Source organism: Ailuropoda melanoleuca, chromosome 2 (assembly GCF_002007445.2).
Source record: "Ailuropoda melanoleuca isolate Jingjing chromosome 2, ASM200744v2, whole genome shotgun sequence".
Taxonomy (NCBI): domain Eukaryota; kingdom Metazoa; phylum Chordata; class Mammalia; order Carnivora; family Ursidae; genus Ailuropoda; species Ailuropoda melanoleuca.
The window spans coordinates 63,774,096-63,789,288 of NC_048219.1; the positions used below are offsets into that span (position 1 = coordinate 63,774,096).

The 15,193-nt window shown below is 45.4% G+C and overlaps 1 protein-coding gene across 1 annotated transcript in view; it reads right to left on the minus strand.

Annotated features, from left to right (window-relative positions):
• ABCA4 (ATP binding cassette subfamily A member 4) overlaps positions 1–15,193 on the minus strand; it is a 134,316-nt gene that overhangs the window by 3,364 nt on the left and 115,759 nt on the right. The window contains exons 42-50 of the mRNA XM_019798266.2: positions 13,282–13,402; positions 12,776–12,838; positions 11,452–11,558; positions 8,885–9,026; positions 7,176–7,310; positions 6,265–6,368; positions 6,087–6,179; positions 4,150–4,399; positions 2,746–2,832 (exon numbers count right to left, since the gene is read on the minus strand). Of these exons, the coding sequence (XP_019653825.1) occupies positions 2,746–2,832; positions 4,150–4,399; positions 6,087–6,179; positions 6,265–6,368; positions 7,176–7,310; positions 8,885–9,026; positions 11,452–11,558; positions 12,776–12,838; positions 13,282–13,402 (1,102 nt within the window). The remainder of the gene's footprint in view (positions 1–2,745; positions 2,833–4,149; positions 4,400–6,086; positions 6,180–6,264; positions 6,369–7,175; positions 7,311–8,884; positions 9,027–11,451; positions 11,559–12,775; positions 12,839–13,281; positions 13,403–15,193) is intronic.

Genomic DNA, 15,193 nt, shown 5'->3' on the forward strand with positions numbered 1-15,193 from the left:
ATTGAGAGAGATCACCTTTTTCTTGTTTGTAAGAGACATTAAAGGAAATAATTTAAAGTGGCCTAATGTAAACAAGAATGTAATTACTATTTGTTTCATGACATTTATTTAAATAAAACGTTATACAAAAGATCTTTTGCAAACCTTTGTAAAGGTAGTATGTCATTAAGTCAGGGTTTGAATCACAAATTTATTATAAAAGCATATCAATTTGATAAATGTGTTGCAGTAGGTTTTCTATTATAATATTTGTATACTAAAAGGTGACAAATAAAATAGAAAAATGGTCACATCCAGTAAGGGGGAAAATCTGGAATTAAATGCTGCAGGTTATAGACCATCACTGCCCCTTACCTGGCCTAGAGATGACCTGGGTTTAGCCCTTTGAGAGAGAATATACTAGGCTGGGGTGCAGAGACCGTTGGTAGTTCTAGGAAACACTTTTGCTTGCTACCCAATGAGTTACAAAAGGGGCTCATAACTGCAAGTGGCTTTCAAAGAATAATCTTCTACAGGTGTAAACACCAAGTATAAGATTTGTAAATGAGGAGGAGTGGCTAGGAAATCTTAGCAGAACTACCATTCCCTGGACCAGTGCCTCAGGGTCCTCTAGGGAGATGGAGGGCAAGGTTAAACTTCCCAAGTAGCTGTTAGGTCTCTACTAGTCAAGAGGAAGAGGAAAAATTCATTGCAAACATGGCCTTGAAAAGGAGTATTTCAACCAGCGGTAAGATTTGTGCGTTTTTTTGCAATTAAGAAACTGGTGGGAGGTTCAGCTATAAAGGAACATATTTAAAATAGTAGAGTTCATTTGAAAGTTTTCAGATGTGATTATACTAAGGAGCAATATACAAGACAAGTGTCAACTTCCATATACAGAGAAATATAGACAAAGGTACCGTTGGCTCATATATTTGGAAAAGATGCTTTAGGTTCTGTGTTGTCAAAGCAGTGCTGCTAGTGTGTGCTGTGATTCATGCGTAAACAGTACCCTGAATAAGGCTGCACTATTCTATATACCACTGACGCTCATCCTTGAAGAGACAACAGAATTTTAATAAAACTTGAATCGACATAGTAAGACAAATTAGCACCTGCCAAAAGTCTGCCTGTTATTGTTTTCAGAAGTAGATAGCTTCAGGATGCTTACTTTATCTACCTTTTGATAAATTCTATTAACAACCATATTATCTACCACTTTTGGCTAAGTTCCAGTGCTGTCTTTAAGTTTCAAAAATAGAATTTGAATTCCATTATTCCAAATTGATTATTTTAATCTTTTCCACACTTACTAGAAAAATGGAAGTATCCACTCTGAGTATAAATAAAGCATATATTACTATATATCACTGATGTAACATAGAATCCAGGAGTGGCATCCATTATTATAACTTTATTTTGGAACAAATAGCCATATGGCACGTATAGCTCTACATGTTAAAATTGAAAACTTGCCTATGAATTCTTTGGTTAAGAAATCTATAAATGCAAAATTGGGCGATTTAATAATATCACATGTAGATAAGAGATCACTTAAAACTTCCTAGAGAGTTAGTTCAGAAGTAAGGGTATATAACTTTAAGAAGACAGCAAACAAACCCATAAGTGTTCTTTGATTGGATAAAAAAAATAAGTCAAATACTTAAAAGCTTTCAAACTTATTTAAAAAATAAAATGGGGTGAAACACTGAAACTGAGAAAAAAACTGGTGGGAGGAATGAGAATTTTATGGGAAATAAGATGTTTCACACCTTTGCTTATTAGAGAAATGCTTTGATTTTATTCTCCAGGTAAGTTTGGACAGAATGGCTGAATTAATTTGTCCCTTTAAAATCCCAGGCTTGGGGCACCTGGCTGGCTCAGTCAGTAGAGCACGAGACTCTCAATCTCAGGGTCTGAATTCAAGCCCCTATTGGGCACGGAGCCTACATAAAATTTTTTTTAAAAAAATTCCCAGGCTTAAGGCAAGGCACTTGGATACTGGCACCTCCTCCAGTACTTTCTCTAGTGCTCTCTCTTTCTGTCTGGGGAACTGGGATGGGGTAGACGTGCTCCTTACATGGAGCACCCTGCCAGGGGAGGATCCTGGAAGCACCTAACCCAAGAGTTATCACAGGCCAGGATACACACTTTCTATTGCTTCTTCCTCCACCATCTTGATATTTTTTTAATTAATTAATTTTTTAAGTAATCTCTATACCCAATGTAGGGCTTGAACTCACAGCCCCATGATCAAGAGTAGCATGCTCCACCAACTGAGCCAGCCGGGCGCCCCTTGATATTTTTATACAGAACAACAAGACCTCTTCTTTGCTCTAACCAAATATGTCCACCATTGAAATGGAGTGCTAGGTAATTTCCTTCCTTTGAAACTCAAACATATGACCAAAAACATAAATGTCAAGTATCCCAACAACACGAACATTTTAATACTATTTTCCCTGCTTCTTATTTCTAAAACCCAAGTCTTTTCACTACAAGCAAAAACATGTGGGAAAGTTCTTTTCAAAAATGCTCTCCCACACCATCCAGATGACTTCCTGATTATAAAAGGAACCTCACAACCCACAGTCCCTCAGCACAGAGCTGGTGGGGAGCGGCAGGGATGTGGTAGGGATGCGGTACGGGGAGGGGACTCTCTGTGGGAGGCATATCTGGGCCCTGGGCCCTCTCAGGCCCAGTGGACCAGTCCCTGAGCTGAGGATCTGCCTCAAACAGTGGACTATGAAAGAGGGGCAGGAGTACCTTGGGTTGTTGGCTGGCTCCAGCGGCTCGAGGGTGCAAAGGAAGGTCATGAATTTCAGCCTGCTGTTTAGCAAAATTCACAAATACCTGGAGACAAGAGTAGGAGAGAGTAGGTAAATGTTTCCATAAAAATGGTTTCCTCTACCCATCCACCCACCCAACGTTCTGTGTCTCTTCCATAGTTAATGTGTTACAGTTAATGTACCGCTAGAACAGCTGTGTCCTGCAGGAGGGGAGGGTGACCCCCCACAAAGCCTAGCCACCAGGGCCCAGGACAGGCTCGTTTCTTAGAATTCTGAGCTGAGCCAAAGGAATTCCCATGGGAGGATTCAAAGGACTCTGGGTAGCTTCTCAGCTAGCAGCATCCTCCTAAACCTCTAAAGAAACTAGAAACAAAATACAAAAGCAAAAGCAGGAGTCCGATCTCCTCTTTCTCTGTTCTTTATTCAATGTGCAGTATGGCTATGACTCCTGCTCCTGCCTTCATCTGCTGGCAAGGAGGGGCTGGTGGGCCAGCTCCTCAAAGGGTATATGGCAACTTGCCTATTTCCACTACTTTATTAAACAGTCTTAAGGATGTTTATTTAAAACAAACAAATGGCAACAACAGTTAACCCCCAGAGACAACTCAAATGTCCAAATGGATGAATGGATAAACAAACATGGTATATACATAAAATGGAATATGACTCAGCCTTTATAAGAAGGAGATTCTGACACATGCTACGTGAACGAACTGGAGGACATGATGTTAAGTGAAATAAAGCTAGACACAAAAGGACAAATGCTATATGATTCCACTTACATAAAGTATGTGGAGTAGTCAATAGAAAGTAGAACAGTAGTTACCAGTGGCTGGGGGGAGTGGTTAATGGGGTATTCTTGTCTTATGGATATACAGTTTCAGTTTGGGAAGATGAAAAATTTCTGGAGATGGAGGGTGGTGATCTATTTCACAATAACGTAACTGTACTTAATGCCACTGAATTGTACACTTAAGAAAAATTATGTTATATATACTTTGCTGTAATAAAAGTGATCACATTAAAAACCCTAATTCATGGCACGCAGGCTTATCAAAAATCCCCGAATTGAAAACTTTGAATGGGTGAATTTGATTATATGTAAATTAAGCATCAATAACATTGATTTGAAAAGAAAAGAAAAAAAATCTATGACCACCAACCAGGAAGGATGAAATAAGGTCATAGCATTGAGGGGAAGGATGATGTAAAGTCAATAAAATTTGCTGATGGCTAAAATATCGTTAGAAAACAATTTCGGATCTACCAAGCTTTGCCCTAACGGGCAGAGGAACCAGAGCATTACAAATCAGGGGTGCCACGCCTCTCTCAAGTGGCTTCCAGCCCAGCCTGTGCACATGGGGCCCAGCAGGCAACCTGCCTGGTCCAGCGTGGTCTGTGTGACAGAGTACTCCTCGATGAGCAGGCTGTCCTTGTGGGCAATGAGCAGCCGGAAGATGCGGGCCAGGGAGGAGGAGGGGACCTGGAACTGGAGCATGTTGTAGTGTCTCTCCCTCTGCACGCTGCCTGGGAAGTTGCCCTGGAAGAACTGCTCCACCGGATTCAGGTCAGGAAGCAAGTCTTCCTTTGGGGATCTGATTTTCATCGTGACAATGTAGCCATCTCCAAACCTAGGTGATACGCAGGGTGGCACAGCATGGGCCTGTTAGGGGCTACGTCTAAGGCAATTCTGAAATAAGGAATAAATTCACCAAAAATAATGGGGATGAAAGGCCCATACTATAGACCTGTGTGCATGTTTAGTAGGAAAAAAAGCGTGACAGTTCCTGGAAAAAACAGTTTGATATTAGTTTTGAGAGGTCTAAATGTCTATGTGGTGAAGTGAGTCACCAGACCTGTGTCACAGCTTCCTGGGTCCAACTCCTGGATACATTGGATGCTCCCTGCTCCTTTCCTTCCCATTTACCTGCTGAAGTCAAAGGTGGTTTTAGCTGGTTGTGGAGATCACAACCTGCCCATGAAGGCCTCTGGAACTTGCGTTTACTCAGTAATGGAAAGGCTGCCTCCTCCTTCAAAGAGATCCCCAAGAGGCCACTAAGACTTGGGGAGGTAGCACTTCCTTGTGGAAACTTCCAGAACAAATGGGAACTGCTAGGGTCAGGACCTTTAACCCCTCCCCTTCCGTGTCAGTTATAATTTACTTCAATGCTCCTTCTATGACCAAGGGTTGATCCCCCTACGATAAAATACCTTTCCCTTCATCTCTGGAAAACTGACTGTCCCTCCACAATGGGAGACATTTGCTTCTCATCTGCTCTACCATGAGGATACTGACGAGAGGGAAAGCAGTGGGTAATCCATCCATGTCTCCTGCTGTTGGACCCAGGAAGCTATGACACGGCTCTGGTGACCTCATAGGCTGAGCTGACATCCCCCCTAGATATTTGTGCAGTATCCAAGCTGTAATTGCTCAAGAAATCACGGGTCCAATACCCAAATGCAGCTAATCTACTAGACCTTCCTCTCAATCACTTTTCTGCCCTGATGCATATGAAGGCTGATGTGTCCTGTGCAACAGTCCCATGGGTACAAGACTAAGCATTTCAGCCTAGATAAGGTAGGTTATGTACTGTTCCTTTTACCAACTAGTACAGTGACTTTTATGGTCTGGGCTCTTAAAAAGTGTTTGTTAAATAAATGATTAATAACTACAAATCCACCCTTCCTAGTTTATAAAGCATATCAGAATGCAAGGAAGCATGGCGTGATTATCATAACCTTATTTTAACTGATTGTTGGCTTTGGCACACAAACTGTTAATAATGCATTATTTATAGCAGTTAACAATTTATGGGGACAGGGTAATCCTACTGAAGATTACTGGCATTGTTGGCTTGTCATATACTACACAGTCACTTCTCAAACTCAAAAGCATAAACATGTCTGAAGGGAAAACTGATTCTCAGGCTATTTGGTCTCCTAACCATTCCTATGTTGGTCATGGACTCTTATTAACTAGGTCATTGATGCTGGATCTGCTGGGATAAGTGGTGGGGTAATGAAGCAGTGGTAGGGACCCTCCTTCATCCCAGCCAGGCTCTGCATATGCCCCAATCAGAACCCCATCTAGAAACTCAGGGAGCCCTCAACCACAGGCAATTAGTCCAACCTAGAGAAGTTTCTTTCAGCACAGCAGATTTCTCTGTCTGCTGTGGAACAAGGCCCAGACCACATGCCTCTGCCCACAGGATAAGGCAGCAGGACACCCCCCCAAGTGTCAGTAGAGAGCATGGGGCCTGGAGGACCCCCTCTACCACCAAGGAAGGTAACAAAGGCGACCCCCCAGCATATCCTTACTTGTACTTGAGGTGCTGAATGGTGCCCAGACACTGAAAGGTGCCCTTCACCATGATGGCCAGCCGCGTACACAGAGCCTCGCATTCTTCCATGCTGTGGGGGCAGGAGAGAGGAAGTAAAGAGGGGGAGGGCTCCTGTCTGCCCCCCTGTACTACCCCAGCCCCTGAGAATCTCTTGCCTGTGGGATGTGAGGACCACAGCTCTCCCTTCTCTGATGACGCTCACAATGGTGTCCCACAACATGCGGCGTGCCTGGGGGTCCATGCCTGTGGTGGGCTCGTCCTGTGGGGCGGCAGAGAGGGCAGGGAGCTGGGCTTGGAGCCAGCCTCTCCTGGTACTGCACCCTCCTTGGCTGACTCCCTCTGAGCAGCTCTGTCCTCTGGCAGACAATACACAAAGTGCCTCCCCAGTGGGCAAGATTTGGGGAACCCAGGCTTTGGGTAGGGAAGGCAGGGGGTCAACTAGGAGAGTAAAGAGACATTATGTGCATCCACTGACCCATTTCAGCCCACGAATGGATTAAGGTTGATTAAGGCAATGGCAGAATTATCTTAAAAATAAAAAAACCAACAGTCTTACATATACATTTGCAAGGATGCAGAGAGATAGCCCAAGTGACTTGTATGAGTCACCTCCCAGTCCTGCAACCCATGCCCTCATAAAACACCAACAGCATGGGCTCAAAGGCCTTGGGTCTGGTGCAGCTCCAGTGAGAATCACATGAGCCTTTGATCCAGGCCAGTGCTCCCGCCCACTTTGCATCCCAAGCAGACTTCCTCCAGCAGTAGTAATTTCTGACCAGAGGGGATGAACTTCCCTGCTGTGAGCCTTTTGGCCCAAAAAAGACTTCCCAGGGGCTCAAAGTGAGAATATGTTGTGACTCCAGTTTCCCCCAAGAGTTTCCCCCAAGAGTTCTTGTACCCATGAACCAAACACTGGGTTGATTTGCTCAAAACAAGCAGTACAGGAAACAGTCTAGACGAAAACAGGTTGCTGCATTTTCTAAATATGCTGGCCCAACCACAGAGACGCAGCTCTTGGTTGAAGCCCTTGGGCCCATCTGTCCCCACAGGTCCCAGTGACCCTCACCAGCAGCACCAGAGGCGGGCAGCCCATCAGTGCAATGGCTGTAGAGAGCTTCCGTTTGTTGCCTCCACTGTAGGTGCCGACCAGGCGGTCTGCATAGAGAGACAGGCCTAGGCTCTGAATACTCCAGTTTGCCACCTAGGGAAGAGGAGGAAAGCCCATTGTGAAAAGACAAACAAGCAAACCTCCACCAATTCCAAGTCTTAGGCTTCCAGAATTCACACCTTCAGGTCAGACACAGCTAGGCTGACATAAGGCCACCTTCTGGGTCAGGGAGTGGTTCATGGGCTTCAGGGACCAGATGTCTCCTTTCCATACTGTGCCATACACTGCAGTTTGGCTTGGTGCAGCCCCCGGAGAAAAGACCTTCAACCTTATGAAGACCAAGACAGTGTTTCCCACTCAGGGTCCCAGACTATGGCTAAGAGTGGAAAAGTCCTAGGGTCTGATGGTGGGTCTCAGACCTGTTGTTTCCACCCTTCGACAGGGTCACACTTGAAGTCTCCTGCATCTAATATATACTTATTTACCACTGCTATGAGTCAGGCGTTGTACTAGGCACTGGAGAATAATGGTGAACATAGCCATTGCTGTTGTACTCACAGATGGAGTGGTGGATGACACACAATTGAAATAAACAGAATAATGACAGATTGTAAAAGTGCTTTGAGGAAAATCAACGGAAATTATGATAAAGAATAGTGTGTGTGTGTGTGTGTGTGTGTGTGTGTGTGTGTGAATGTGCATAGGAAGAAAACTAGAGAAGTCCTTGGAGACAAGCCCACCATGCTTCTGCCTTCTGTACTTATGGCACCTCCGCCTGGATGTTCTTCCCCTAGATATGCCCATGGCTCACTCTGTCAGCTCCTATAGGTCTTCACTCAGAGGTCACTTCCTCTATGATGCTGGCCCTGTGCCACCCTACCTAAAAATTCTTCCCAACTTTATTTTTCCCCTACTGACTTTTCACTTGCCAATGTACTGTATATTTTACTTACTTACCTAATTATTGTCTGTCCTTTCCACTAGAACGTAAGCTTCACTTTTAACTTATTTGGAATAGTTTCCAACTTATAGCAATGTTTAAAAATAAGAATATTACAAAAACATTCATAAACACTTTACTCTTTTTCTCTTTTTCCCTTTCTCATGCGTGCACATGGGCACAACCACATACATATGCCCACATGTATGATTTTTTCAGAGCCATTTAAGGTAAGTGGTATATCATGGCCCTTTACTCCTCAGTACTTTAGTGTCTACTTCCTAAGAAGAGGAATACTCTTACAAAACCACAGTACAGTTACCAGTGTTGGTAAATTTAACATTGTTCTGATACTTTCATCTGATCTACCCTCCATAGTCAGGTTTTGCCAACTGGCCCAATGTTTTGTGGCTACTAACGCAATAAATAGCCTGTGTACTTTGCACTGTGGGAGGTTTATCTCTGGGGTAAATTCCCGTAAGTGCGATTGCTGAATCAAAGGGTAAATGCATACATTATTTTGTTAGGTAGGAGGCCAGGGATTTTCTTGTTTTGTTTACTGCTGTACCCCCAAATGTAGTAGTATTTGGCATATCGTAGGCACGCAGAAAGCATTTGTTGAATGGACAGCATGTTCCAATTTTCCCATCTCTAAATAAATTCACTCTCGTTAAATAGACTTAGGGTTTACCAAACTCCTGAGTGTCTAAAAGAAACCATTTTTTACCCTCTCAATTTCATCTGCTGGTACACCTCGAAGCCGGGCATAAAGGTAAAGATGTTCTCGTCCTGTGAGCAAGTCATCGACTGCATCAAACTGAGGACAGTAGCCCATATTTTGATGGACGTCAGATATATTGGTTAAAATACTGCAGGAAGAAAAAGCAATTAGCAAGTTTCCTTCAAAGAGGGGGGTGACAACAGAGCTGGGGCTGGAGAGTTTCTGTCAATGGGACAAGCAAGCTACCTCTCCTCTTCTGCTTTGCTTCAGAAATGTGCACGACATTTATGAATCAAAGCAGGGGCCCTTTGGTTAGAAACTAATGAACTTCTGGAATTCTGAGCTTTGACTCCAATAGATCTTTCCCAGTTTCTCTGCCTAGAATAAGCTGAATATCTGTTACCCAAAGTCAGCTTTAGTTTTGGAGTGGATCACCTCATATGTGGGTTTAAAAACAAAGGGAAGATCAGGCTTTAGAAAATGACTGGTGAGGGGCGCCTGGGTGGCTCAATCCGTTAAGCCTTCTACTTGTGATTTCGGCTCAGAGGGTCATGATCTCAGGGGTCTTGGAATCAAGCCCCGCTTTGGGCTCCTTGTTTAGTGGGGAGTCTACTTGAGATTCTCTCTCTCTCTCCCTTGCCCTCTGCCCCTTTCCCCATTCAGTACACACACACTCTCTCTCTAAAATAAATAAATCTTTAAAAGAAAAAAAAAAAGAAAATGACCAGTGATTTCTGATTCCTTTCAGGCATTTGGGACGTAACAGAGAAGACGCATGCTCTCTAAAGGAAGTAAACTTCTTCATGTGGGCTTATTGGCAGAGATACAGTAAATGAAAGAGGAACCAGTGAGAGCCCTACCCAGAGCAGGAGACCGGCAGGGAATAGAGAGGAAGTGAACTGAGTTCTATCAACTCCCTTTGACTGATAATATTTTCCCCCACTAGAAAACACATTGCCTTGATGAAAAAATGAACTGTCTAATCTGGTCTAATCTCTCCCTGCTTCCCTTGTAGCTTAGGATCTATGAATAAAAGATAGATGCAACAGGATGGGACAGAGAGGCACCAGGCAGCCCCCACTATAATAAAAAGTACTTCAGGAATGGCTGTGCCAAATAAAACCAGCCAGGGATGCAAGGAGAGTACTTTGCCAAATTCATGGGAGCTGCCCCACCAGAGGAACCCAATCCCACATCTTAAACCCACAGTTGTGTTCCAGTTTCCACTTCACTTAGCTTCCATCTTCTAGGCATCAGGCTGTGTCTTACTTGGACTGTCATTTGATGTCTTATGGTAAATCCCGTGATAGCCTCCTGCCTGCTGTCCCTTGGTCCCCCAAGACTCCTTTTGTTACCACTGACAAATTACTTGTGTGGTTGCAGGTAAGGTGGATCTGCAGATGAGACAGACTCAGCTACGGCCCGGCTTCACCCCTGCTTGTTCCTTTGCTCTAGACCCTCTAGACCCCCCCCCCCCCCCCCCCAGGGATGGCTGGGGAAGGCCGGGGAACCGAATGCATCCTGTCTGAGCCATGTTCAGTGGGCCTTCAGCCATGTTGCTGAGCATGGCTCCCAGGGAAAGGAAGGAGGACCCGGTCAGGCAGATGCTGAACAGAAGTCCATACTGCCTAAAACCACTTATAAGCCATGGCAGAGGCTTCCTCCGGGCACACCTGATGCTTGCGAGCTCTGCTACTGTACAGGGAGCAGCCTGGAAAGTGGCAAACAGTGTAGGCTCATGTTCTTGATCCTGTGCCACAGAGGACCAGTCTGTTTACTCACGCCTTGGTGCAGAGAGCAGCAGGCACCCTTTAGAATCCAAGGACACATGCCAGTTTTCCCTTTATGAAGGCTCCTTGGCCTGGTAAAGCCAAGCATCAGCACAGAAATAGCCAAATCAGACTAAAGCCTTCCTGAAGGCTCTTAAACCAGCCCCCATCTAGAAACTGGATCCAGAGAACGGGTGCTTCCCCACAAGGGTTCTTAACCTGGGGCCCAGGGATCCTGCAGGACCATAAATGTGCTTCAGGCCTCAGTAAATTCCCTTAAACTCTTTGCAAAAACATATGGAGGGAAATAATGGGGGATAATGATGGGTATGTGTGTGTATTTTTAAGACTTTATTTTTTTTAAAGTAATCTCTACACCCAATGTGGGCCTTGAATCCACAACCCCAAGATCGAGAGTCACATGCTCTACCAAATGAGCCAGCCAGGGGCCCCAATAATGGTCTCTTTTTATAGGAAGAAAGTATAGTTGTTTATCAGATATTTAAAGGAGTCTATAACCCCAAAGACTAAAAAACCACTGACATAGTGCTCCCCAGAAGTTTCCGAGAATCCCTGCTTCTGGGGGCATGTCTTAACAATCACAATTCAATTCAATTTCCCGGAGTCTATGTCTTATACTTTTTGGACCACGCTCTCTTGGAGGCTGACTACTCTGCATGGATCTTCGTGCTCTCAGAGTCATTCTCAGTACAGGCTCTGATGCTCACTGTCCCTGTGCTGGGACGGGAACGTGGCCCAGGACCTGGGAGAGACACCCTGAGCCTGGAGGAGCAGGGCACTCACCTCTTGCCTGCTATAGTGGCGTCACCTGAGGTTACTGTGGTGTCCCCAGTGAGCATCTTGAATGTGGTTGTCTTGCCAGCTCCGTTCACGCCCAGAAGACCAAAGCACTGAGGGAGAACACACAGAGCTGGCCTCATCCTAGAGCCCCAGCAGACCAGGGAGAGTGGACTGTCAGGCCCTAGGGCAAGTGAGGGGGTAGGCGGGAGACACTTTCGACCTGGGCTGCCATGACAGAGGCCACTAGCCATGTGTGGTACAGGCTAGCAGAACTGGCCACCTCAAGATATGCCACTTGGCCATAATGATGATTTTGGGCTGAAGGCAATTAAGAAGCAGCAGATAAAAGATAAGTTCTCTGGGGGCGCCTGGGTGGCTCAGTTGGTTAAGCGTCTGCCTTCGGCTCAGGTCATGATCCCAGAGTCCTGGGATCGAGTCCCACATCAGGCTCCCTGCTCAGCGGGGAGTCTGCTTCTCCCTCTCCTGCTCCCCCTGCTTGTGCTCTCTGTCAAGTAAATAAATAAAATCTTAAAAAGAAAAAAAAAGAAACAAAAGCTCTCTGCCCTCCTCCCTTTGCCTAAAGGCAAGACATAAATTTACAAGGTGTCCTCTCTTGCCCTCTCTACCAGGAAGACTAAAAGTTAATTGCCAGAAACAACTTTAGAGCCTTAACCTGGAGACAGCACCAGAGGAATCTACATAACAAACTTTACTCACTAGCCTTTATCTATCATTAGTTTCCTCCATATTTGCCTTTTCTGTAATTTGCCACCCGTACTGACTCAGTCTTGTCACTTCTCTAAACACGTGTCATTCCTTTGGCAAGATGCTATATAAGCCCAAGTTCTCGTGTCATTTATCTCTAATCATTCCCTAATAAATGTCTGTTTTTCTCTTCTTAATCTTTCATTAGTCCAATTTACAGAGCTCTTCTATGCAGAGAACCCAGGAGGGTAGAGGAAAGAGGATTTTCCTCTCTTATAGTGACCACTGAGCACTTGAAATGCAACTGGTCTGAAATGATATGCGCTGTATATATAAAACATGCCCTGGATTTTGAAAACTTAACAACAACAATAACAACAAAGAATGTAAAGTATTGCATCAATAAAGTTTTATATAAATTACACGTTGACATGACAATATTTCAGATATATTAGGTAAAATGAATAATCAAGATTAATTTCCTCTGTTTTCTTTTTTTTCACTTTTTTCATGTGGCTGCTAGAAAATTTAAAATGACCTCTGTGGCCGCGTTTGATTTCTTTGCACTAGCCGTGCTGTAGTGGGGAGAAGCAGTGTGCCCAGGAGTGTGCAGGGTACCCACCTCTCCAGGGCGGACTCCGACACACAGCCTGTCCACTGCTGGGCTGGAGGTGCCCGAATAAATCTGCAAGATGCAGAGAAACTGGACTGAGAACCGAGAGAGGGTTAGAGGGGAAAGGGAAGACAGAGCAAAGAGCAAAGGATGGTTTAGGTTAGAACTATCGACACAAGGAGGTTACATACTGGCATGGGTGTTCAGAGAGGTATTGTGAGCCCTGGGAAACCTCGAACCTGACCCACTGTGCAGAGACGGAAGGGAGAAGGGTGAGTGAGGCTCAGGTGTAGGAGCTCACACTGAGGCCCTGTGCCAGTGCCCAAGATGAATACTGGGGAGAATGCACTGGAATTAGGTGCTCTTGGAAATCACGTTATAAGACAGAGATGACAACCTCACGTAAAATTAGGAAAATGAATTGCTTGCTTGGGAATATTGCTTATTCTAATGTTATGCCACCTCTGGATCCAACTGGCATCTCCAAACTAACTCATCTACACCTAGTCCCTTACCTTGGTTAGTGCATTTAGCCTTAAGATATCAGTTTTATTTCCCCCACTAATAATTCTTTGTCTTTCTTCAGCCACATCGTCATCTTCATCTATGATGGACTCCTTAGCAGGCTCGGCAATCCTAGAGGATGGAAGGGGAGAGGGCTGGGTTGGTGTGCAGTGTCCCTTGTTTCCAGTCCTGGCCTCCCCATGTGTGACCTTGGGTTTGTCACTGAACCTCTCTAAACCTCACCTCCTTCAACCGTATGGTAGGGAGGGGAAAACAGTGTCTACCTCACAGGACTGTGGAGAAGATGAACTTGGCACAGCATCTGGCACAGGGTCAGAACTCAAAACGTGGCCTCTGTTATCATTACTGAAACACTTCATCTATGGTAAGCACTCAGTAAACGTCACCCGTCTCCCGCTTGTCTCTTGAACTAACTCCTCTCCTGTCCATTCGATCAAGCCTTGGTCCCCAGCCCCTGCTGCTCTTCCCTGACTTCCAGCCTTTACAGGCATTTCCAGGGCCTCGGCATTCTCTTCCTCCTGCCCTGCCTAATAGAGTCCTCCCCACCCTTAAAGACACAGCGTCTTCTCTGAAACCCTCCCTGATCACCTTGGCCTATAACCTCACTGGCCACATCTAATTCATCTTTAAATCTTGTCTTGTCTATTGTTTATTCCAGTCAGCCTGTTTTTCTTCATCTCCCAATGCCCGCACTCCTATCCAGGTCACTACTGACTCTTCCTTGGGTGCCAAAATGGCCTCCTGTCTGGGCTCTCTGCTTCTAGACCTGGAAGCCCATTCACCTGCCTGATTAAAACACCCCAACATCTCCCTGCTGCCTTCAGGCTTAAACTTGAAGTCCTCACCAAGGTGAGGGGCACTTCAGGACTTGGCTCTGCCTACATCTCCAGGCTCCTCTACCACCCCCTCACCTTCCCCCTTCTGTGAACTCCCCACAGGTTAGCTTGTCCTCTACCAAAAGCACCCTTTCTTCTGCCCTTCCCTTCTTCTCTTTGCCCGGTTGCCTCTCAGCATGTGCACGGCTGTGGGCTTCCTGAAGCCAGAGGTCATGCCATGCTTCTCTGGTGCTCTTTCAGGCCTAGTGTGGCAAGACTTGCTCAATTGTTTGGCACCAGAGTTTGAAGCTACCGAGTCTGTTTTGCTCAACAAGTCTACCTCCTCCCTTCTATCCAAAGGTTTCTTCAAGATGTGGCCAAAGCGGTAGAAAGGGGCCTGTGAGGGTTGAGGGTCACATGGACATTAATCCCCCACACTGTCCCCCATAACTAGCACCACTTCCTGGTCATGTCATTTTATTCCAAGTGTGTTGGCACCCATTATCTCATTCAATCCTCACAGCCCTGTGAGTAGGGAGGTTGATTTGTTTCTAGTAACTCAATTCCCTGTGGATTAAAACCTAAACCAAGTCGTCGGTATCTTTATTTATAGGTAGTAAGACTCAGCCAGAGAGGATGAAAGGATAAGAAACAAACCACTGCCTGGGAAAGCGCATTCCAAGAGCCCAGTGATTTGCAGCTCAGGGCCCTGGGCGGAGCCCTAGTGAAGGTCAGCCTGGATGGCAGAGGGACAGCCTCTGCAAACTTGAATGCCCATATCAGAAGGAGGCAAGGCCTGGGTCAAGAAGCCAGGGAAGAATGGCACAGCTGGGCTGGGTCACGGTTGGCAGTCACTGCCCCCTTCTGCTCCCACCTACAGGGGCACAATCCTTGCCCCTCTCCCTTCACACTGCTCCTGGCTTCAGTCGCCTTGGATATCACCCCCATATTACTCCCTGTCCCCACTCTCATATCTCTAATTAGCAAAGGGGCTCACTTTGTCTATTTTCTTGTGAATGCATAAATCTATTTCCCAGTACTTTGGATCTCCCTTAACTATTATCATTTGTAAGGCTATTCTCCAACT